The sequence below is a fragment of the Oncorhynchus keta genome, chromosome 14 (assembly GCF_023373465.1).
Source record: "Oncorhynchus keta strain PuntledgeMale-10-30-2019 chromosome 14, Oket_V2, whole genome shotgun sequence".
NCBI classification, from domain to species: Eukaryota; Metazoa; Chordata; class Actinopteri; order Salmoniformes; family Salmonidae; genus Oncorhynchus; species Oncorhynchus keta.
This window is the reverse complement of record NC_068434.1, coordinates 74,538,058-74,562,770: the sequence shown is the minus strand read 5'-3', so window position 1 is coordinate 74,562,770 and position 24,713 is coordinate 74,538,058. Positions and strand designations below refer to the sequence as shown.

Here is a 24,713-nt window from a genome sequence, read left to right as displayed (position 1 = left end):
AAGGTACAAAACAAAGTGAAGGGTGAAACCCTGAATCTGGGTACTGGGAAAATGAAACCTTGCATAAAGTAAGCCACAAATCTATGAACGCTATCTATTATTCACTTCCATATGTGTCCATATCAAATACTCTACTCAGCATCTTGAGAGCGATGTTGGGATAATATCAAACAGGAACAAGCACCATGTATGGGTATTGATAGTGATACCACTGTCTGGGAACAAAACCACAGCATTAAAAACAGGAAAACACCATCAACAAAACCATGGCCACATCCACAAATATGACACCCAATATATGGCAACTATTGGCCGGCTTTGATAGGCCACATAGTACATAGGTCATTAATTAACTCGGAGTAGAACCACAACATCACAGTTTATTGAACCTCGCTGCTGTTAGTGAGTATAAGTTAGGTATATGCACAGGCTGAGCTAATCCTACATGAATACAGAGCTTTTCATACAGTATAAGGTTGCAACGGTTCCTCTTTCACATAGCTATAAATAATAACTTACCTTTGCCTTGCACACCAGCCACAAGCTATGAATTCCTCCTGTTGGTCTGTGTTCGGTTGGCTAGTCTTTCCCTCCACAATCCTCAGTATGTCACAGCATTGCATTAGTTCAGAATGTGAAGAGCAGTATTGTAACCAACTGACTAGCTATCCCCCTTTCCCTTTCCTTCCCTAACTCTGAAGGAAACTCTGTTTTCCTCTGTCCTTTGCTATCCTTTCAGCACTCCTTTCCCAGGGTGTGACCAGCGAGCCTGCAGTGTCTGCAGTGAGCAGCCTGCAGCCCCACAGACAGAGTTGGCCTGCTTGGTTCAGGAATGTGCCTGGATGAATCTGGACTCCCAGCACCTCACACTCCAACTAGGCCAAAAATATCCTGCACTGTCCTGGGAGGGTTCTGTCCACAGAGTCCACCGATGGAGAAAATAATCACAGATCAGGATGTAACACACACAGAGCTCTGTTCCTTCCCAGTGAGTTCCCCTGTACCTGCGTTGAGTGTGGAGGCAGAGGGCTTGGTGAGAGGGTGACTGGGGAGAAAGCAGAGTGCAGCATCAGACAGGGGTATTTGTGCTGTTTCAGCCACTCGCTGATCTGCCCCCACTGTCACCCTGGGCAACCCCGTCAGCACCTATGCCGCGCCTCCTCTCTGGGACACAACTATGGAGAGACGATAAAGAGATTCCCACCACTCAGTGGAGAGAAAAAGGATGAGGAAAGGTACCATCTAGCCCACCAGGTAAAGCAGTCTGTTTGTCTCAGCTCTAAAGAGCATTCGTCTCTCAGGTTACAGCAGCCATGCAGTCGTCTTCAGAGACAGACAGTGTCTCGTCAAATCAGCTGTAAGTGATGACCTTGCTCTCCGGATGCAACGGTCTGGGGCCCGTCTCGACAGACAGACAGACAGACAGACAGACAGACAGACAGACAGACAGACAGACAGACAGACAGACAGACAGACAGACAGACAGACACAGACAGACAGACAGGACTAGATGAGCCTAGTACGTTTGGTTAAGCTCTTCAGGCACACTGGTTAAATAGGACAGACCCCTTAGGGTTGAACCAGTACCCCCTGTAAATCTGGGTAAGAGACAGATCACTGTTGACTACTGTTAAATTCTGTCAATAAGCCTTTCCACAGTAACAAGGCCCCAGCATCTCCAACCAATGCCCATATCAAACCCAACTACACATTGAGGTAGAAATGAAAGCCCCTCTATTGGGTGACTGGTGCCATGTGTCCTGTTAGCCCGAGTTATGACACCATTACAGAGAGAAAGGAGCAGAGGCAGGACATAGTAGGGATGAGGCTAGATATAACCTCTTAATTGAAAAGCTATTTAATTAGGCCATGACGTTGTCCTGCAGCGTGTTCAGTGCGGGAACGAAAACTAGCCATTTACTAGCCCAAAATTAGCCATTTACTTTTGAGTATGGAATGGTGACTAGAGATATCACCTTGATAAAATGTGAGAAAAGAGCAGCGAACAGGAATATGTTATGAAATGAACATGTTCCAATACTGATCTATGTAAATGACAGTTCATCTGTGAAGGCTGGTTGCCAGGGAAGACTGACAGTTGTGATGTGGTGTGAGAGGTGAGGTGAAAGTCAAGAGTGGTTGAAGAAGATTCAACAGCAATACCTAGTGGTTGATCTGAGAATAACCATAGTTCAACCTTTCTGACCATGTTCCACATTACACAAGCACGAACGCACGCACAAACGCAAACACACACACACATCACAGGCACACACACACGCAAACACACTCCAGTGGCCAGAGGATGATTCATTCAGACAGAGATGACTTTTCTCTCCCTCTACAGATATTTCACCAGTCTTTAATATCCTGAGGCACTGCCATGCCCAACGCCCTGGGCTATTTGTCCTCTGATCACTCATGCCTCAGTGAATTAAGGAGCCACAGAGTTATAACTGGGGGCCACGGTCGGGCAGCTAAAGACAACTAACCACTGCCCAGCCATAATTAGACACATAAATAGTAGAAATCAATAGAGCCATTACTGTGTGACGTTCCACAACAGCCTGGGACGGGACGGCCCCCAATGTGTTACTATAGTCAGCCATGTGTGTCTACCGTGTCTACCATCTCTACTCAGTGTCATTCATCTCCCTCTGCACTTCTCACAACAGCCTGGTAAGGGACGGCCCCCAATGTGTTACTATAGTCAGCCATGTGTGTCTACCGTGTCTACCATCTCTACTCAGTGTCATTCATCTCCCTCTACACTTCTCACAACAGCCTGGTACGGGACGGACCCCAATGTGTTACTATAGTCAGCCATGTGTGTCTACCGTGTCTACCATCTCTACTCAGTGTCATTCATCTCCCTCTGCACTTCTCACAACAGCCTGGGACGGGACGGTCCCCAATGTGTTACTATAGTCAGCCATGTGTGTCTACTGTGTCTACCATCTCTACTCAGTGTCATTCATCTCCCTCTGCACTTCTCACAACAGCCTGGGACGGGACGGTCCCCAATGTGTTACTATAGTCAGCCATGTGTGTCTACTGTGTAAGATTTAGATGCACTATTTTAAAGTGACTATTCTACTGGATGTCATAAGGTGAATGCACCAATTTGTAAGTCGCTCTGGATAAGAGCGTCTGCTAAATGACTTAAATGTAAATGTAATGTGTCTACCATCTCTACTCAGTGTCATTCATCTCCCTCTACACTTCTCACAACAGCCACAGGGTTACTGTATGGACAATATACAGTAGACCTAATGCAGCTAGCACAAAGCACAGCCAACCCACTTTACAGTGGATAGGGGGAGAATCCACTCGATCATGAACAAACAATTAGTTTTGCATCTTTGCACAATGGACCAAATTAAAGTCCTCACACTCCCATGTGGTCGATGTGTTCAATAAACGCTGCAGTAAATGAAATTGCTCCAGATCTGCTTTCAGTGGCATACAGCAGATAGAGCTTTCCATTTTAGAGGTTTTCACACTCAATAATCTGTTAATGTGAATAGCAATATTCAATCACAAAATCCACAGTCACTAACTGGTACAGACCATGATCCTATAAACTCTATGATTTCACGTTTACTGGAGGCGATCCGTACCCTGTGAGATCCAAAAACCAGCTAGGACTGAACCTCTCAAGCCCTGTCAGAGGCAAAGCACCAGCTAGGACTGAACCTCTCAAGCCCTGTCAGAGGCAAAGCACCAGCTAGGACTGAACCTCTCAAGCCCTGTCAGAGGCAAAGCACCAGCTAGGACTGAACCTCTCAAGCCCTGTCAGAGGCAAAGCACCAGCTAGGACTGAACCTCTCAAGCCCTGTCAGAGGCAAAGCACCAGCTAGGACTGAACCTCTCAAGCCCTGTCAGAGGCAAAGCACCAGCTTGGACTGAACCTCTCAAGCCCTGTCAGAGGCAAAGCACCAGCTAGGACTGAACCTCTCAAGCCCTGTCAGAGCCAAAGCACCAGCTTGGACTGAACCTCTCAAGCCCTGTCAGAGGCAAAGCACCAGCTAGGACTGAACCTCTCAAGCCCTGTCAGAGGCAAAGCACCAGCTAGGACTGAACCTCTCAAGCCCTGTCAGAGCCAAAGCACCAGCTTGGACTGAACCTCTCAAGCCCTGTCAGAGGCAAAGCACGAGGCATTATGGGCCTGGAGGATCATTTGAGGGATATTTTCAGGTTGGATGACGTCCCCAGTGTGATGACACACATACAGAAGGTCTATAGCATCAGACACGGTGATTTACACTACAAACTGAGAAACACACTCCTACACTTGACAGAGAATTTGAGGAATCCCAAACTTGTAACCAGTAATAAATGCAATATAGAATAATTATTTCCATAGTGTGACAAATGTCTAGGATTTAACAGCTAAGACAAATTCATGGAAAATGCTGCCCATGTCTTTCACGGTTATCAAATCAAGCCATTAAAAGGACAAGAACAGACACAAAAGGAAAAGAATAGACACCACAGAACAGAGACAATACAACACACAAACGTCGGAACATTTTGCAAATGAAACTTAAATCCATGAAGCATGCAGAAGGGATGTTCAGTGTTCCACGGAGCTCAGTTGGGAGAGTGAAAATCTCAGCGCCAGAATTTCCATTTACAAAACAGAGGAGCTTGAACGCCCATCGGGAGATTCCAGTCAATCCCACACTTCCAAACCAAACACTGGGAATTCTGCATGGGGGCTCACTGACTTTCTCTTGTTAATAAGCACTTGCTCATTCCTCCCTCTGTGCCAATCAAAACTTTTCCTGTCTGAGAAATGAGGGAAACCTGCAGCATATTTCTGCAGTGTCTCCACTCCAAGTGTCTTTCTGACAGAATGCGGCAGGCAGGCAGGCAGGCAGGCAGGCAGGCAGGCAGCCGAGGAGCTGCTGTCATGTGAACTTAATCAATAGGAACAGACCCAGTGTTTTCCCTCCAGAGGGGCATTGGAAACAACTCTGAGGTACACAGGATCCTCCCTCTGCCTCATGAAGAGAGAGACAAACCACAAGCAATCCACAACTCATAAACTATTATCCACCTCAGCTGATTTTCCCTCAGCAAACTTCCTTCCCAAGAGATACTGCACATGCAAATACAATAAGTATACCAAACATTAGGAACACCTTCCTAATATTGAATTCCATTTTTGCACTCAGAACAGCCTCAATTCAACGGGGCATGGACTCTACAAGGTGTCAAAGGTGTTCCATAGCAATGCTGGCCCATGTTGACTTTAATGCTTCCCACAGTTGTGTCAAGTTGGCTGGATGTCCTTTGGGTAGTGGACCATTCTTGATATGCACAGGAAACTGTTGAATGTGAAAAACCCAGCAGTGTTGCAGTTCTTGACACAAACCGGTGCACCTGGCACCTACTACCATACCCTGTTCAAAGGCACATAAATATTTGTATCTTGCCCATTCAACCTCTGAATGTCACACATACACAATCCATGTCTCAATTGTCTCCCCTTCATTTAAAAAAAATGTTTTATTTCACCTTTAATTTAACCAGGTAGGCTAGTTGAGAACAAGGTCTCATTTACAACTGCGACCTGGCCAAGATAAAGCATCTATATAAAGCATTATCTACACTGATTGAAGTGGATTTAACAAGTCACATCAATAAGGGATCTAGGCTTTCAACTGGATTCACCTGGTCAGTCTATATCATGGAAAGAGACGGTGTTCTTAATGTTTTGTAGACTCAGTGTGTGTCAGTGCTTAAACTTTCAGCCTACAATAAAAGTGTAGACATTTTCAAGGTGTTATCATCTATCATAATATCTTTTGCCAACCGAATCTTCTGAGGCATTACCTTGCACCTTTTTCTTCTATTGTTTCCTCCCGGTCTTCTTCTATAGTCTCCTCCGTGTCTTTTTCTTCTTCTATGGTCTCCTCCCTGTCTTGTCCGGCAGCCTCTTGTTCATGTTCAGCCAGGCATTTAGCCTCCTGACCAAGAGGTATGCAGCTGCAGCAGGTTCCCATCCTGGACCCACTAGCCTCTCCTCTGCTGCCCTGCTGCTGGCCACCCTGCTCTGTCTCTGACCGTCTGGCCCATGACTGGCCCATCCTCTATAATGTAGCTCACCACAGGAAGAAGATTGTCTCATCTCTGCCCTGACAACTGTTAATGTATTCATTGCAGTCTCCAGAGTTAAACATATCAAATGTCAGTTTGGTGAGTGATGGAATGCCTGTTTCCCAGCTCTGCAGTACATAGCCACCCACTGTATCAGCCTCTGAATCCACTCTTTGTCTTACTCCCTTTCATTCGGTGCAGTGTTATACCCCCAACCCTGTCTATTTTCTCAAACTGCCATCACTTTAATCTGTCACCACGAACATGACATGACAGCTGTGTTCCTAACGTCTTGGCCTTGAGTGGCTGTTCAAACCATTACACAGGTTAGGACAAGATGAATGTGGAAACTGGAGACCTGGATGGGCATTTTTAGACATGACACCGGTGTATTTGTGACTAATGACAAAACAGCCTTACAGTATAAGTAAACAAAACATCTGTGGCTCCTTGAAAAGCACTTCAAAAAACCCATCTATTATTTACTAGTATTAACTTTAACCTGTTAATAATCTGCCCTTGAGCAAGACACTTAACCCTAATTACTCCACTTGTACATGCAGTAAAACAGGACAAACTCAGCAAAAAAAGAAACGTCCTCTCATTGTCAACTGCGTTTATTTTCAGAAAACTTAACTGTACATATTTCTATGAACATAACAAGATTCAACAACTGAGACATAAACTGAACAAGTTCCACAGACATGTGACTAACAGAAATGGAATAATGTGTCCCTGAACAAAGGGGGGGTCAAAATCAAAAGTAACAGTCAGTATCTGGTGTGGCCACCAGCTGCATTAAGTACTGCAGTGCATCTCCTCCTCATGGACTGCACCAGATTTGCCAGTTCTTGCTGTGGGATGTTACCCCACTCTTCCACCAAGGCACCTGCAAGTTCCCAGACATTTCTGGGGGAATGGCCCTAGCACTCACCCTCCGATCCAACAGGTCCCATGCGTGCTCAATGGGATTCAAAGCTGGGACTGAGAGACTGAAAAACAGCTTCTATCTCAAGGCCATCAGACTGTTACACAGCCACCACTAACATTGAGTGGCCGCTGCCAACACACCGACTCAACTCCAGCCACTTTAATAATGGGAATTGATGGGAAATGATGTAAAATATATCACTAGCCACTTTAAACAATGCTACCTAATATAATGTTTACATACCCTACACTATTAATCTCATATGTATACATATATACTGTACTCTATATCATCTACTGCATCTTTATGTAATGCATGCATCACTAGCCACTTTAACTATGCCACTTTGTTTACATACTCATCTCATATGTATATACTGTACTCAATACCATCTACTGTATCTTGCCTATGTCGCTCTGTACCATCACTCATTCCTTTGATGATAAACGCGAATCCGACCATCACCCATGGTGAGACATAACCGTGACTCGTCAGTGAAGAGCACTTTTTGCCAGTCCTGTTTGCTCCAGCGACGGTGGGTTTGTGCCCATAGGCGACATTGTTGCCGGTGATGTCTGGTGAGGACCTGCCTTACAACAGGCCTACAAGCCCTCAGTCCAGCCTCTCAGCCTATTGCGGACAGTCTGAGCACTGATGGAGAGATTGTGCGTTCCTGGTGTAACTCGGGCAGTTGTTGTTGCCATCCTGTACCTGTCCCGCAGGTGTGATGTTCGGATGTACCGATCCTGTGCAGGTGTTGTTACATGTGGTCTGCCACTGTGAGGACGATCAACTGTCCGCTGTCTGTCTCCCTATAGCGCTGTCTTAGGCGTCTTAAGGTACGGACATTGCAATTTTTTGTCCTGGCCACATCTGCAGTCCTCATGCCTCATTGCAGCATGCCTTACGGCATGTTCACGCAGATGAGCAGGGACCCTGGGCATCTTTCTTTTAGTGTTTTTCTGAGTCAGTAGAAAGGCCTCTTTAGTGTCCTAAGTTTTCATAACTGTGACCTTAATTGCCTACCGTCTGTAAGCTGTTAGTGTTTTAACGATCGTTCCACAGGTGCATGTTCATTCATTGTTTATGGTTCATTGAACGAGCATGGGAAACAGTGTTTAAACCCTTTACAATGAAGATATACAAAGTTATTTGGATTTTTACAAATTATCTTTGAAAGACAGGGTCCTGAAAAAGGGACGTTTCTTTCTTTTTTTGCTGAGATATAAGCACCCCCTATTTGACATTGTCATTTATTTTAGAATGGATCCTGGCATCTTCAATAACTCCAGACAGACTACGTGCTCAGGGGCAGTGTTAAGCTAACACATTGTTTCCTCTCCCACTTCCACATGATAAATGATTCATTCTGCAGCAGGTAGAGTATTCTCAGAGAGGAGAGCACTATAGCCCCTGTACCTCTACTGCAGCTCCACTGGAAACAGCTTCTGTCAAAACAGGAAATCATTCAAAAGTCTTGTCACGGCAAAGGGCCCTGCCACAGCCTCTGCCTACTGCCTCCAAAACTTCAGAATAATCATTACACCCTCGTTCTCCAAACATCAGGGAGGGAGAGAGCCAGGGAGAGAGGGCCAGAACACAGGAGGGCATGACTATCCTGCCTCTCCTCTCGGCACATCACACACACACATCACACACACATCGCTAGAGCTGTCAGTTCAGCCCACACACGGACTGTCAAAGTGCTTCTGAGTTTTCAACAGCATTACGTGAAAGTTGAACAGCTACGCAAGAGACGTATTTGTTTTGAATATGATTTAGCTGAGTGATGAAATACTGTATCACCTAACAAATCCAAGTATGTATTTGGGGATGGAAAAGTGACTGCCTGGTAATGCTGCTGATGCCATGGTGGTGAGTGGCATGCAGATGAATGGAGGTTGACACACAATGGAGAAGAGCCCAGTCATTCACTGATTACAGCCTTCAGCATGGCAAGGAGCGATTCCAGAGTGTTTGGAGAGCTTGACATACACACTGGGGGGGCTAGAGAGGAGACAAAACCCTCTCAGAATCACTAATGTCAGGTGAAGGTCACAGCATGGTCTTAACAAACAGCTGAGAGAGGAGTAGAACAAGGACTGTTATTTACACACTGGATCAGACAGACAGCACATAATAATAATAATAATATAATAATAACATAACATGCTGAAGTGTGAGAGACAGGGGGTGAGGATTCTTTGTAGCCATCATAGCCAATACATACAGAGATGTTTGTGTACTTGGAAACAAATGGAAAAGACAGCTTTAAGCCACCCTGCAGTCTGACCGCTCATAGATGCCCTGGGCTGAATGAAACAGCCACAGGGTTGAGCAGTGGGAACTGTGGAATTCCACTTCTCAGCATGAAACCTCTAAACACCACTAACGGTATGTAAGAGTGGGTAGCAGTATAGTTTCAGATTAGCCAGAGAAAAGACTATGAAAACTGTAGATTATTGGCCCAAATCCCAAGGGGGCATAACTGCTTCATATAACCTGGAATAAAATACCTTCACAGAAAGAGGATGTTTACTCTGTGGTCAATCTTTCTGCATATGAGAGAAGATGAACAGCTCTTTGAATTGAGTTTTATATTAGTTTCAATGGGATAACAGCAGTTAATCCCACCTCCAGTCTACTGCATTGAGAGCAGCTTGGCTGCGGCTGGGGCTGATACAGGGAGGTCTGTCTGATTGGTATTCAGTGGCATGCTTCTTATCACTCCCCCGTCATCTCTCCCTCTGCCACTTGACACAGAAATATCTGAATTTCAATCAATTCCCATCTAATTCCATAGTCCTTGAAGCAAACATGACATTAATGGACAAATTCAATACTGTCCAGACCATCTTACCTACAGTACATCCACCTGAGGGAATCAGGACTTAGTTCTGGGTGGTCAATTGAACTGTTATGATGAAGCCATAATGATTGAAGTAATGAAAGTGCATTCAGTGTCTGTGGTGAATATAGGCTTTCCTAGAAAGCACACCACACCTGCCAACACTGAGTCATAGGAAAGACAGAAATGACAGCCGTCAACACGTTGCTGTAAGAATAAAAGAAGAAGTGTGTTTCCTTAGATTTACCTTCCAGAAAGACTCAACACGACTATTTTTCTTCCTGTGTCACCAGGATGAAAGGAACAGTTGGGGATACACTTTAAAAGGAAGTCTTGTCAAAAAAAAAACATTTTTAAAAAACGATCCACTAGGGTCAAGCAGCCCCAGCGAAAATAGAGAAGTTAAAAAAACTGCTAAAGTTCTTCCACTCTCTGTGGCAGTTTGAAAGTCAGCACTGAATATCAAAGGTATTTTTGGCAGTTTCAAAAGCACTCAAAGAGTTGAATACAAGTACTGGTGTAACCGCCAAAAACATGTGACTTTGCTACACTTGACTAGGTTTGCTGAGCAGATTAACCTTGTCATCTGCAATGACGGAGATGATCATTACCATTCAAACACATGTTCCTTCAGAACAAGGGGATGTTGGTATGCTGAGGCCAAAGGTCAACTAAAGCATTGTGACATTAGTTTGTAGCCTTCCTTCACTTGGAAACTTGGATCTCTGTACCGGTGAAGCGTGGATTTGCTGTGTGCAGAAAGAGAATGCTTTATTAGTGGAGCCTAGAGATAAATGCCTGTAGGGAAATTGAGCTGCCTTTAATCTCCATTTAAAGTGGTTTCCTTCACTTCTGCTACATTTTATGGCTAATTAACTCATTCTTCCCAGAGTGCCATTGTAACACAGAACAGACCATACCAATTAGAAGACTGGAGGGAGGTGGCAAATAAGCACAGAGATTTGAGATAAATAATAAAAGATTGATGGAACCATCATTTCTTATTAAGGACAAAAGTGGAGGGATATAGAAGAGAGGGAGTCTGTGTGGGTCTATATGGATATCGTACACTTCCCCCTGTCAGTCCCGCAGGTTTGCAAACCCCAAACAACAATAGCAACATTGTCCCAACAGGACACCATTGTACCTCAATTGTATCATTTCTCCCCTTGGGGAGCTATAGAGCTGCACTTTTCCCAAAGCATTGACTGTTCCAGCTATACATTTTCTGGGGGGAAAACTGGGAAAACCATTTCACAGGCTCTAGTGTAGCTACATAAAACCAATTGAAACAACATTAATTTCTTCGGTGTAGATTTTATCCAAATAAATACCTCTCTCAGTCTGAGTAGAAAGCATTCTAAAGAAATGCAAGTCATTAATATAGTGCCAGATTAAAGTAACAGCTAAAGAGCCCTGATCCAATCTGAGACAGGAGAGGTTATCTAACTAACCCACCATGTTAGAGAGCACTAGGCAGACCTCCATTCCTCCACTGACCTACATGTAAATTAATGTGAGTTTTACTACGACCGCGCTGCCCGTCTCAACAATCCCTTCTTTGTACTCTAGCTCCGCTGGTTTCCACCAGCAACCTGCTACACAACCAGCAGACCGTTGTCACGGCAGCGCCATGTGGACTTGGATTCCGCTCAGCCTGTCACAGCATGCTCCATGGACAGCAGTGGGGAGGAGGGAAGGGGGGGACCCCAAAAACCTATACAGACAGCTCCATCCAATGATTATGGGAGACTTCAACCTAAAGTGCTACTGTTTGGATGAAACCTCAACCACATCTATGTCAGTCATGGAGTAAATATGACTGGTTTAAAAAGAGTTTAGCTTTTTGACAGGAGCTATCAGTCATATCTGGCTTGACTTCACAGTTGACTGTCATATTTCTGAGAGACTGGAGGTTTGATGAATTAACCAGCCCATGCCTCCACTCATAGTGTTTAATTAGCTGAGTGTGAGGGTGACCGGGCAGGCAGGTGGGTTATGCATTCAACGACTCACCCATAATTACCTTAAAGACACATGGGACAAACGTAGAAAAACCTGGCGCCGTCCAAGATGGCAGTAAATCAAATAAAGCTCTGATGTGGCCGGTCCACTGTGAAGTATTGAAGAGCCCACCATTAGGTGAAAATAACAGAAGCCACATCAGCAGAAATGAATGATTCCCCAATGAGGCATAATAAAGAGGCCAAGCACAGCACAAGGACAAACTCAACATATCTCATTGGCTCTTCCAAGACATGAACACACATGTAATTACTTTGAATCTACAGTTCCGGTCCTGGTGTAATTACATGCAACTACACTGCAGTAACTAACTGATTTGATTAACCTTAGGTAAAGTAGCAGTAGAGTGGAACAAAGAGAACACTTTTTCCGTTCTGAACTTGGGAAGAGTGTGTCAAATTTGAATTGTGTTGAAACCACAGCGATACTTTATGGGAATTCTAATGTGAGAAGAGGGTTGTAGGACAGTCGTGACTTGGCCTGTCCCTGTCGTCTGCTGTTACCTAACCCACCAATGTTAAAACAGCACAATGACAAAGACACAAAGTCCAGCTAGTGCCAGAGAAGAAGACCAAAACAGGATCCTTGCTTCCATCAAGTCATTTCAGCAACAAATAACCAATTGATTTTACAGCCAGGCTGACATTTGGGCCATCATAGATCTCCGGGTTGGCCTGTTGTTCTCTTTTCTCAGCGGCCAGAGAGACGGGCACAATGACTCCCTTCATGCAGCACACAATCAAAGTGTCAGCTATAACAAATTTCTGCAATCATTTTTTCCTTTGCCCTTTTATAAACTCACATGTCTGAATGCCAGCTTCCTGCCTCAGTCGTTTCTATAGTGTTTACATAAGGTGCGTTGCATTGTCTGGGTTACGAGTCCTCCATCTCAGAGTAACACATTTCCAATGCAACACAGGGAGAAAGACAGTGGCACAGACAATCTCAATCTATCTTGCACTGGGCTGTTTAGTTGGCAGATGGGAGGACATGGATATCAGTGCCTTACATACAGGTAGGTGTGTGCTGTGCTGAATGAGTTATACTCCCACGGTCCCATCAGACTGAGTCTGTCTGAGACTACGGAGGAACACACCAGACTTGAATGGGCATCCACCCATCCACACCAGTGTTGCTAAGCACTAGAAAGCATCTGTCTGCAACCACAGAACACTTTCATTAGTTATCAATTCATTATTGCAACTGCTTCGAGTCAGGAGAACTTCCTATTCCAATATTAACACAATCGTGTTATACTGAGGCTCATGTTTGTGCTGTGTGCCGCTTGGAACAGACTTTGTTTGCTCCCAATAATTTCCTACATTCAACAAACTATTCACACAAACAAGAATACAACCATAGCAGTAGAAAGCACTTTATGGCAGGCTCTCTGACTGGGGCAAGTGAGGCGAACTAAAAGGGGGATGACTGTGGACAGAGTTGCCAGTGTTTTCCACAAGTACATAGAGTAGTCAGACAAATAGAAAAAGTAGCCAGCTAGGCGCTCAACATTTTTAAGAGCTCTATTTTGTTACATGATTCCATTTGAAATACACAGGAAAATGATTGAACACTGAGTTTACCTCCCTGATTGTAAAAAAAATATTTGTGGTATTGTGTAGAAAGACATGACTTTACAATTTAAATGATTGAAACGTAGGAATTCAGTGTATTGTTAGCTGTTTTGGTGATTGTCTAGGTCTAAGCCTAAGCCTATATGACCAGGACTATTTTCTAAATAAGAGAACATTAAACCTGTCTCATTTTGAGATGAGTCTTATTTACAGTTTTACTGCAATATATGCCATAATAATGTTTTTCAAATTATATCATTTTATTAAAACAAAAATAGAGTAAATAAATTCAAGGTTTTGTTTGTCCAGGTTTTGTTTTTTCACCTTTTTTTAGGATCTCTCTCAAAAAAACACTTTTTAATAAATAAATACATTTGAGGTTCTAAGTCGACAACAATGTTTAAACCACATCGTGAGACCATTTTGAGGTCTGGGAAAAAACTGAGACATTTAAATTTTTGGGGTGTAGTTACCCTTTAATTCAAGTGTGCACCAAGCAAGAGGTTGTTGTTTAGCTGTGTTTTGTCGCACATGTGATGAGTTTGCAAAACAAATACCAACTGGATTGATGAAAATAATCATGATATCATTCTGCCAGGTAAGAATATGCAACTTTGTAGTTAACATTTAATGTTTTTTGGGAAAGGCTTTCCATCTACCAGAAGACTGTTTTTCATTAGCATCAGTACAAAGACAAAGACAAAGTATAGAGACAAAGTAGAATCTCAATTCAACGGCTCAGACACAAGAGGTATGTGGCAGGGTCTACAGTCAATCACGGATTACAAAAAGAAAACCAGCCCCGTCACGGACCAGGATGTCTTGCTCCCAGGCAGACTAAATGACCATTTTGCCCGCTTTGAGGACAATACAGTGCCACTGACACGGCCCGCAACTAAAACATGCGGACTCTCCTTCACTGCAGCCGACGTGAGGAAAACATTTAAACGTGTTAACCCTCACAAGGCTGCAGGCCCAGACGGCATCCCCAGCCGCGCCCTCAGAGCATGCGCAGACCAGCTGGCTGGTGTGTTTACGGACATATTCAATCAATCCCTATCCCAGTCTGTTGTTCCCACATGCTTCAAGAGGGCCACCATTGTTCCTGTTCCCAAGAAAGCTAAGGTAACTGAGCTAAACCACTACCACCCCGTAGCACTCACTTCCGTCATCATGAAGTGCTTTGAGAGACTAGTCAAGGACCATATCACCTCCTACCTGACACCCTAGACCCACTCCAATTTGCTTACCGCCCAAATAGGTCCACAGACGATGCAATCTCAACCACACTGCACACTGCCCTAACCCATCTGGACAAAAGGAATACCTATGTGAGAATGCTGTTCATCGACTACAGCTCGGCATTTAACACCATCGTGCCCTCCAAGCTCGTCATCAAGCTCGAGACCCTGGGTCTCGACCCCGCCCTGTGCAACTGGGTACTGGACTTCCTGACGGGCCTCCCCCAGGTGGTGAGGGTAGGCAACAACATCTCCACCCCGCTGATCCTCAACACTGGGGCCCCACAAGGGTGCGTTCTGAGCCCTCTCCTGTACTCCCTGTTCACCCACGACTGCGTGGCCACGCATGCCTCCAACTCAATCATCAAGTTTGCGGACGACACAACAGTGGTAGGCTTGATTACCAACAACGACAAGACGGCCTACAGGGAGGAGGTGAGGGCCCTCGGAGTGTGGTGTCAGGAAAATAACCTCACACTCAACGTCAACAAAACTAAGGAGATGATTGTGGACTTCAGGAAACAGCAGAGGGAACACCCCCCTATCCACATCAATGGAACAGTAGTGGAGAGGGTAGTAAGTTTTAAGTTCCTCGGCGTACACATCACAGACAAACTGAATTAGTCCACCCACACAGACAGCATCGTGAAGAAGGCGCAGCAGCACCTCTTCAACCTCAGGAGACTGAAGAAATTCGGCTTGTCACCAAAAGCACTCACAAACTTCTACAGATGCACAATCGAGAGCATCCTGTCGGGCTGTATCACCGCCTGGTTCGGCAACTGCTCCGCCCACAACCGTAAGGCTCTCCAGAGGTCTGCACAACGCATCACCTGGGGTAAACTACCTGCCCTCCAGGAAACCTACACCACCTGATGTCACAGGAAGGCCATAAAAATCATCAAGGACAACAACCACCCGAGCCACTGCCTGTTCACCCCGCTATCATCCAGAAGGCGAGGTCAGTACGGGTGCATCAAAGCTGGGACCGAGAGACTGAAAAACAGCTTCTATCTCAAGGCCATCAGACTGTTAAACAGCCACCACTAACATTGAGTGGCTGCTACCAACACACTGACTCAACTCCAACCACTTTAATAATGGGAATTGATGGGAAATTATGTAAAATATATCACTAGCCACTTTAAACAATGCTACCTAATATAATGTTTACATACCTTACATTATTCATCTCATATGTATACACTGTACTCTATATAATCTACTGCATCCTTATGTAATACATGTATCACTAGCCACTTTAACTATGCCACTTTGTTTACATACTCATCTCATATGTATATACTGCACTCAATACCATCTACTGTATCTTGCCTATGCCGCTCTGTACCAACACTCATTCATATATCTTTATGTACATATTCTTTATCCCCTTACACAAGGTAGTAGTTTTGGAATTGTTAGCTGGATTACTTGTTGGTTATTACTGCATTGTCGGAACTAGAAGCACAAGCATTTCGCTACACTCGCATTAACATCTGCTAACCATGTGTATGTGACAAATACAATTTGATTTGATTTGATCATTGCTAATGGCTAGACTCACACAATGCACACACACATACATGGGCAAGCATGGCACACCAGTATTTGGGGAGTTTATCCCATTCTTCTCTGCAGATCATCTCAAGCTCTGTCAGGTTGGATGGGGAGTGTCGCTGTTCAGCTATTTTCAGGTCTCTCCAGAGATGTTAGATCTGGTTCAAGTCCGGGCTCTGGCTGAGCCACTCAAGAACATTCAGAGATTTGGGTCACTCTTGCATTGTCTTGGCTGTGTGCTTAGGGTTGTTGTCCTGTTGAAAGGTGAACTTAGTCTGAGGTCCTGAACGCTCAGGAGCAGGTTTTAATCAAAGGTCTCTCTGTACTTTGCTCTGTTCATCTTTCCCTCAATGCTGACTAGTCTCCCAGTCCCTGCCGCTGAAAAATACCCACAGCATGATGCTGCCACCACCATGCATCACCATAGGGATGGTGCCAGGTTTCCTCCAGATGTGATGCTTGGCATTCAGACCAAAGAGTTCAATCTTGGTTTCATCAGACTGGAGAATATTGTTTCTCATGGGCTGAGAGTTCTTTAGGTGCCTTTTGTCAAACTCTAAGCGGTCTGTCATTTGCCTTTTACTGGGGAGTGGCTTTCGTCTAGCCACTCTACCATAAAGGCCTGATTGGTGGGTTGCTGCAGAGATGGTTGTCCTTCTGGAAGGTTCTCCCATTACCAAAGAGGAACTCTGGAGCTCTGGAAGAGTGAACATTGGGTTCTTGGTCACCTCCCTTACAAGGCCCTTCTCCCTCGATTGCTCAGTTTGTCCGGGCGGACAGCTCTAGGAAGAGTCTTGGTGGTTCTAAACATTTTCCATTTAAGAATGAGGAAGGCAACTGTTCTTGGGGATCTTCTATGCTGCAGAAATATTTTGGTACGCTTCACCAGATCTGTGCCTCGACACAGTCCTGTCTCGGAGCTCTATGGACAATTCCTTCGAACTCATGACTTGGTTTTTTCTCTGACATGCACTGTCAACTGTGGGACTTTATATAGACAAGTGTGTGTCTTTCCAAATAAAGTCCAATCAATTGTAGAAACAACTTAAGGATGTTCAATGGAAACAGTATGCACCTGAGCTCAATTTCGAGTCTCATAGCAAATGGTATGAATACTTACAGTGGGAAGAACAAGTATTTGATACACTGCCGATTTTGCCTCTCCACAATGGCCAAGACCCGAGAGCTCTGTAAGGACATCAGGGGTAAACTTGTAGACCTGCACAAGGCTGGGATGGGCTACAGGACAATAGGCAAGCAGCTTGGTGAGAAGGCAACAACTGTTGGCGCAATTATTCGAAAATGGAAGAAGTTCAAGATGACGGTCAATCACCCTCGGTCTGGGGCTCCATGCAAGATCTCACCTCGTGGGGCATCAATGATCATGAGGAAGGTGAGGGATCAGCCCAGAACTACATGGCAGGAGCTGGTCAATGACCTGAAGAGAGCTCGGACCACAGTCTCAAAGAAAACCATTAGTAACACACTACGCCGTCATGGATTAAAATCCTGCAGCGCACGCAAGGTCTGCCTGCTCAAGCCCGTCTGAAGTTTGCCAATGACCATCTGGAGGATCCAGAGGAGAAGGTCATGTGGTCTGATGAGTCAAAAATGTAGCTTTTTGGTCTAAACTCACCGTGAAGCATGGAGGTGGAAACATCATTCTTTGGGGATGCTTTTCTGCAAAGGGGACAGGACAACTGCACCGTATTGAGGGGAGGATGGATGGAGCCATCGTGAGATCTTAGCCAACAACCTCCTTCCCTCAGTAAGAGCATTGAAGATGGGTCGTGGCTGGGTCTTCCAGCATGACAACGACCCGAAACACACAGCCAGGGCAACTAAGGGGTGGCTCCGTAAGAAGCATCTCAAGGTCCTGGAGTGGCCTAGCCAGTCTCCAGACCTGAACCCAATAGAACATCTTTGGAGGGAGCTGAAAGTCCGTATTGCCCAGCGACAGCCCCAAAACCTGAAGGATCTGGAGAAGGTCTGTATGGAGGAGTGGGCCAAAATCCCTGCTGCAGTGTGTGCAAACCTGGTCAAGAACTACAGGAAAAGTATGATCTCTGTAATTGCAAACAAAGGTTTCTGTACCAAATATTAAGTTCTGCTTTTCTGATATATCAAATACTTATGTCATACAATAAAATGCAAATTAATTACTTAAAAATCATACAATGTGATTTTCTGGATTTTGTAAGTAGGAAAACCTGCAAAATCGACAGTGTATCAACTACTTGTTCTCCCTACTGTATGTAAATCTGAAATTAATACATTTAATAAATTAAACATTTCTAAAAACCTGTTTTCGCTTTGCCATTATGGAGTATTGTGAGTAGATTTATGAGGGCTGTAAATGTAACAAATTGTGAAAAAGGGGAAGGGGTCTGAATACTTGCAAATTCATGAGCATCATGCTCTCTTCCCTCTGTGTAAAGAAATTTGACTGCAACCAGATATCTGTATATAATGACGAGATGCTCATGTCTCCGTGTAACGGTTGTCTTCCTCTGACGAGGAGGAGTAGTAAGGATCGGAGGATCAATGCGCAGCGTGGTACGTGTTCATGCTCTTTATTTAAACAAGCGAACACTGAAACAAAACAATAAACGACACGTGAAATAACAAACCGAAACAGTTCCGTCTGGAACACACAGACAGAAAATAATCACCCACGAAACACAATAGAATACAGGCTACCTAAATATGGTTCTCAATCAGGGACAACGATTGACAGCTGCCTCTAATTGAGAACCATACCAGGCCAAAAACAGAAATAGCAAATCATAGAAAAACGAACATAGACAACCCACCCAACTCACGCCCTGACCATACTAAAACAAAGACATAACAAAAGAACTAAGGTCAGAACGTGACACTCCGCAATGGGAGTAGTTGTCCCAAAGGCGGGAAGGCAGGCAACAAGCTTACGTCCAAAATAAGGCCATAAACATGCAGTGGGCTTGTTTTGGACAGATTTTGGCAACAGTGAAACCTCTCCCTTCGCCACTTCCTCTCTGCCAAGTTTCCCTGTTATTGCTTACTTTCTGACTGACAGGCACCGATCCCATCAATAGATCGCTAGAAGATGCATATTGTTCATTCTAGCGGGAGAGGGCTCGACGGACTAGCGAATTGAAACTGTTAAATGAAAAGTAGCCTAGTTAAAATGAAGTGAAAAATGTAGCCGGCTGAAAATGATTCTGTAATTGGCTAATAAGCTGACAGCCGGTGCTAATGGAAAACACTGATTCAAAGATAGTACAGTATGAATGCTAAAACTGCTTCTCCAATAGAAATCCCCGATCACACTTGTAGGCGATGTCATGGCAACGTTGGCTAGCTAAGCTCATACGTAGAAACACGTCATCGGCATGTGCAGGCGATCAAATCAATGGCACTTCTTCGATATAAAGTTTTTGACAAAAAAGAAAATGTGTCAATTTGTCTTATCTACTGAAGAAAATGGCTCGAATCTAGGTTAATCTATTAGATTTTGAGAAAATTAACAACTAAGAAGACTTTTTCTGTTCTCCCATTGACTTCTCAAACCCCGGCCTGGTCTGTTTGGTCTGTTTCACAAGTGCTCCCGGAAGTCCCGTGATGTTGCGCCTCTGGGTTTAGAAACTCTGTGACTGAGTTGCTACCCACCAGAAATCACCCATGGTGGAAGGAGTTATCCTTCCATTGGTTCACAATGAGGAACCCCTGCTCAAGCATTCTCTATGTCTACACTTGCTTTACAGTATCAATCAATCAATTGTATTTATAAAGCCCTTTTCACATCAACAGATATCACAAAGTGCTATACAGAAGACCAGCCTAAAACCCCAAACAGCAAGTAATGCAGATGTATAAGCACGTGGCTAGGAAAAGTAGACTTGTCAGTTGTCATTGTTAGCTTAATTTATCAGTTGGTTTTCAGAGTGGTCTGTTATCTACTCTGTGTGTTTCTTCCTCTTCCAGGGACCCATCTGCTACACACTGGCAGCCACAGCCTACAGAGTTGATTCCCATCAACAAACAAGATGTGAAACACTGCAGAAGGACATAGATAATGCAAATGGCTCTCTACTGAGTGTCTGGGTAAACAAATGAAATACTGTAGAAAGAAGTGAGTGGTTTAATGTTACTTCTACAAATATAGCACAGCCTGTTTGTAGCCAAGAGAAAGGCAAAGACTGACAGAATGCTCTGGTAGACAGAGGTGGATTGGTTTTTGGGAGCCATAATCATTTTCTGGATAGAAAAAGTGTGACTTTGGGGATCCTGTTCTCGCTGCCTCAAGACTGTAATCATGCTATACATCTCTGTCACCATATGGTCACAGACACACAAGCTCCTCTCCTGCCCCTTCCTCAGCCACACACACAAACACACACAGCTAATGGAGAGAGTAGAGGTCTTGCGTATTGGAAGGTGTGAGCTGAATTTCAATAGATTTCTTTCAGTCCTGCTTGGCATTGCCCTTTATTTTCTAAATGATGTGGGCAGAAAGCAATTGGCATGAAACTTCAACATAGAGCATCAATTTAGCCTGTCAATCTATTGTGATGTCTGTAATCAAATCACAATATATTGTGATACAAAACTGTGTTAAACATGTACATGTTAAAACACTCCATGCAGGCGTATCCGTTGGACAGATGGGAAATCACATCCCATCAGAGAGTGTGTGTGTTGTGTGTTCAGTCCTCTCTCTTCCTCAAACACAGATGTTCTAAATAGAAAGAAAGTCAATTAAAAGTAGGATAAAAGTAGGATAAAAGTAGGATAGTATCTAGCTACAGATCCTGAAGAAATGCAAACATGACCTTTCTCCAAACAATATAGCATTAGGTTATGTTGGTCAAACACAATCATATTTTCATTCATCTCACCTTTGGGGAGTTCTGTCAAAATAACAGGAAATGTATTTCAAGGCGCTGGTTTATAATAGGCCTGGCTAATTTCTGTCTGAAAAGTAAAGTAAGCATAGGCAATGGATGCATACATTAGGCTAAAAGTTTAAAGACAGCAGTCTATGATTTGACAAAACTATAGATAAATTACTTAATAAATCATAATAAAATGGTCCAGAAAAATAACAATTAGTGGTTGGCAATCAGTGGAGGCTCCTCAGAGGAAGAAGGGAAGGACCATCCTCCTCACTGAATTTCATAAAAAGAAACATTTTAAAACATTTACTAAATATAATCACGCCACCAAATAATTGATTAAAACACATTATTTTGCAAAGAAGGTCAACAGTACACTCAACAGCACTCTGTAGGGTAGAACCATGCTGTAGCCGGAGGACAGCTAGCTTCCGTCCTCCTTTGGGTACATTGACTTCAATACAAAACCTAGGAGGCTCATGGTTCTCACCCCTTTCCATAGACTTACACAGTAATTATGACAACTTCCGGAGGATGCCCTCCAACCTATCAGAGCTCTTGCAGCATGATCTGACATGTTGTCCACCCAATCAAAGGATCAGAGAATGAATATAGCTAGTACTGCAGTGCATAACATGTGGTGAGTAGTTGACTCAAAGAGAGAGAAAGACACTAGTTGAACAGTTTTGAATAAATTAACTAATTCCAAAATGAAAGAGAAGCAAGAGAGAAATGCAGCTACCTAGTTTAGCCTACAAGAACACCCTGCTCGAACAGAGGCATGCTATGTTGGCTAGCTGGCTATCACTTTCCAACACAACACTGGAACTCTTCCAAGTCAAGGTAAGCTTTAGGTTTTACTAATTTATTGCCAGTGGGGCCTAATGACTGTACACTGTAACGCTATTGTATTATTGTAGTGGGTTTACTAACGTGTTAGTTCTATTAGCTATGCTGACTATGACATTACTTTAGCTAATATGGTGACAACTGGGTGAATGGATATGAATGACAGTCATCCAATATGCTGTAATAGAAATAAGGCCATGCTCATGAAAAAAAATCATCTTAAATGGCACTGACTGCCACTGTTGGCAATGACATTGCAATATACTGTATCATATAAAGCCTGAATAGCCTAACATAGCAGAAATCCCTGACTAAACATTTGCATGAAGTAGTAGTCTATGCTATACAGCATTTGATATCGTTCAGCCAGTAGCCTAATAAAGGTCTCATATGGGGCTAGTCAGGAGCAATAGGCTTCTCTGTGACATTCATAAATGACAAACCAAATCAGCAAACCCGAGCGTTGTGTCCTAGTACAACATTGTATCCATGAACACCTGGGGTATAAGTGTAACCGTGAGAAAGAAAGTGACGGCTTGCATTGCAACGTCATCATTTCTCAACCCGCAGCAATTGATCCATTTAAAAGACCTCATGCCTTCAAGCGTACTACAGACACAACAATATGCCTACAGCTATGAGCTATTCGAGCTCGAATCGGACGTTAGAGTCACGCACATCCCATATATTAACAACATAAAGCTGCACTCACTTAATGAAGTAGCTGGCCCCCTCGTCCGAGAATCCTTCTTCCCATCCCAGTGGTAAATCTAAAACATGAATACAATGGGCTGCGTTAATATATACATATATAGATGTGGTAGGCTAAAGCACAATGTGCACAGCAGTCATGAAATATCGTATTATTAATTCCTGCGCATACCTGATCGTATCATGTGTCCAGAGTTGACAGGTTCACCCGTACGGGGATGGAGCCAAGTAGTGCTGTGAGTTTTATCACTGAAAGAAAGAAAACACCTGTTACTGGACGAGGAGAACGTGAATAACTGCGTAATTAACCCGTTTCACCAGTACAGCTTAAATTTAAAACATCACAGTGCATGCTCACTTGATGAAGAAGACCCTGCCATCTCGATAAACTCCATAGGACCAGTGGTCAGGTAGAGTGTCCCGCCCGAGCGGTGCCGCCATGATCCCGGCTTCTTGTTCAAGCTATTTCATTCTCATCTTCCCATCCGCAGAGTTTTCAGTCCAATGATCACCGCTAGGGCTGCAGACTTTTAAAGGGGAAGACCAAACTTGTAAAAAAGTCCTAAAGCCAGCGCGTCTTTGTGCCACTTTTAGCCGACGAAAAAGGGGTGTGGACATACCAAAGCGTGCATGGTTGGCTGTGATTGAATCAAATGTAAAACATGGTTATCCAATTCATTTCAATCTAGCGCAGTATTGTTATGCATCACAAGGGTGCAGCTACAGTAATTACACATAAGGAATGCGTTGAAAAGATTTCAGCATTAACGCCCTGTTATTTGAGAAGATTAACATTCCCAAACAACAGTCCATCACACGCAAATTCCAAAACTCAACTGAACGATCTTTCCTGCAATAATGACGTCACCTACAGTAGAATAAACTAGAAATGATATAGCATTTCCTGATTAATCTAAGATAGCCTTTAATAAGCCTATGACTTGTGGAACATACATGTAACTGGCGAAATAAAGACGACACCAACATATAGTATCTTAATAGGGCGTTGGGCCACCACGAGGAGCCAGTACAGCTTCAATGCGCCTTGGCATAGATGTGTCTGGAACTCTATTGGAGGGATGCGACATTCCACCATTTCGTGTTTTGTTGATGGTGGGGGAAAGCCCTGGTCCAGAATCTCCCATACAGTGCATTCAGAGAGTATTCACACCACTTTACTTTTTCCACAATTTGTTACATAACAGCCTTATTCTAACACTGATTCAATTATGTTTTCCCCTCATAAATCTACACACAATACTCCATAATGACAAAGCAAAAACAGTTTTTTTGTAACATTTTGCTAATTTATTAAGAATAAAAAACAGAAATATCATATTTACATAAGTATTCATACCATTTGCTATGATACTCGAAATTGAGCTCATTGATCATCCTTGAGATGTTTCGACAACTTGATTGGAATCCACCTGTGTGAAATGCAATTGATTGGACATGATTTGGAAAGCCACACACCTGTCTATGTAAGGTTCTGTGTTTATTTTCTTAGTCAACCTTGTGTTCTGTTTCGTTGTGTTCTTGAACCTAGTCCTGTTTCTTTGTGTTCTTGAACGTAGCTCTGTCTTTCATTTTTGTTCATTGATTTCACCTGTGTTAGTTACTCACCTGGTCTCATCAGCTCCTCGTTTAGTTCAGTTCATTCTATTTGTGCCTTTGTGAGGTATTGTTCGTTTTGACTCTACTAAGCCTTCCTAGCTTGTTTGCGAGAACCAGTTATAGCCTTCAGTCCTAGTTTTGATTCACCTGCCTGTTTGCCTACCTGTGCATGACCATTGCCTGCATGTGACCACGATTCCTGCCTTCGAAGGCGAAATAAATACCTCCCTCTCTCTGCGCGTGAATCGACACCTTTTTCTCCCTGAGTATTCATTACAGTCTATATAAGGTCCCACAGTTGACGGTGCTTGTCAGAACAAAAACCAAGCCATGAGGTCAAAGGAATTGTCCGTAGAGGTCCGGGACAGGATTGTG

The 24,713-nt window shown here is 43.8% G+C and overlaps 1 protein-coding gene across 7 annotated transcripts in view; it reads right to left on the bottom strand.

The window, feature by feature from the left end:
- plekha7b (pleckstrin homology domain containing, family A member 7b) overlaps positions 1-23,800 on the bottom strand; it is a 170,730-nt gene extending 146,930 nt beyond the window's left edge. For 5 of the 7 annotated variants that reach the window (XM_052462545.1, XM_052462546.1, XM_052462548.1 and 2 more), the window contains exon 1: positions 5,842-6,110. In XM_052462545.1, coding sequence (XP_052318505.1) covers positions 5,842-6,095 — 254 coding nt within the window. In that variant the 5' untranslated portion in view covers positions 6,096-6,110. Of the gene's footprint in view, positions 1-5,841; positions 6,111-22,722; positions 22,781-22,893; positions 22,971-23,079 lie in introns of those variants that run through there. The other 2 variants (XM_052462547.1, XM_052462552.1) reach the window with 2 other exon arrangements.
- Positions 23,801-24,713: the final 913 nt, after the last annotated feature.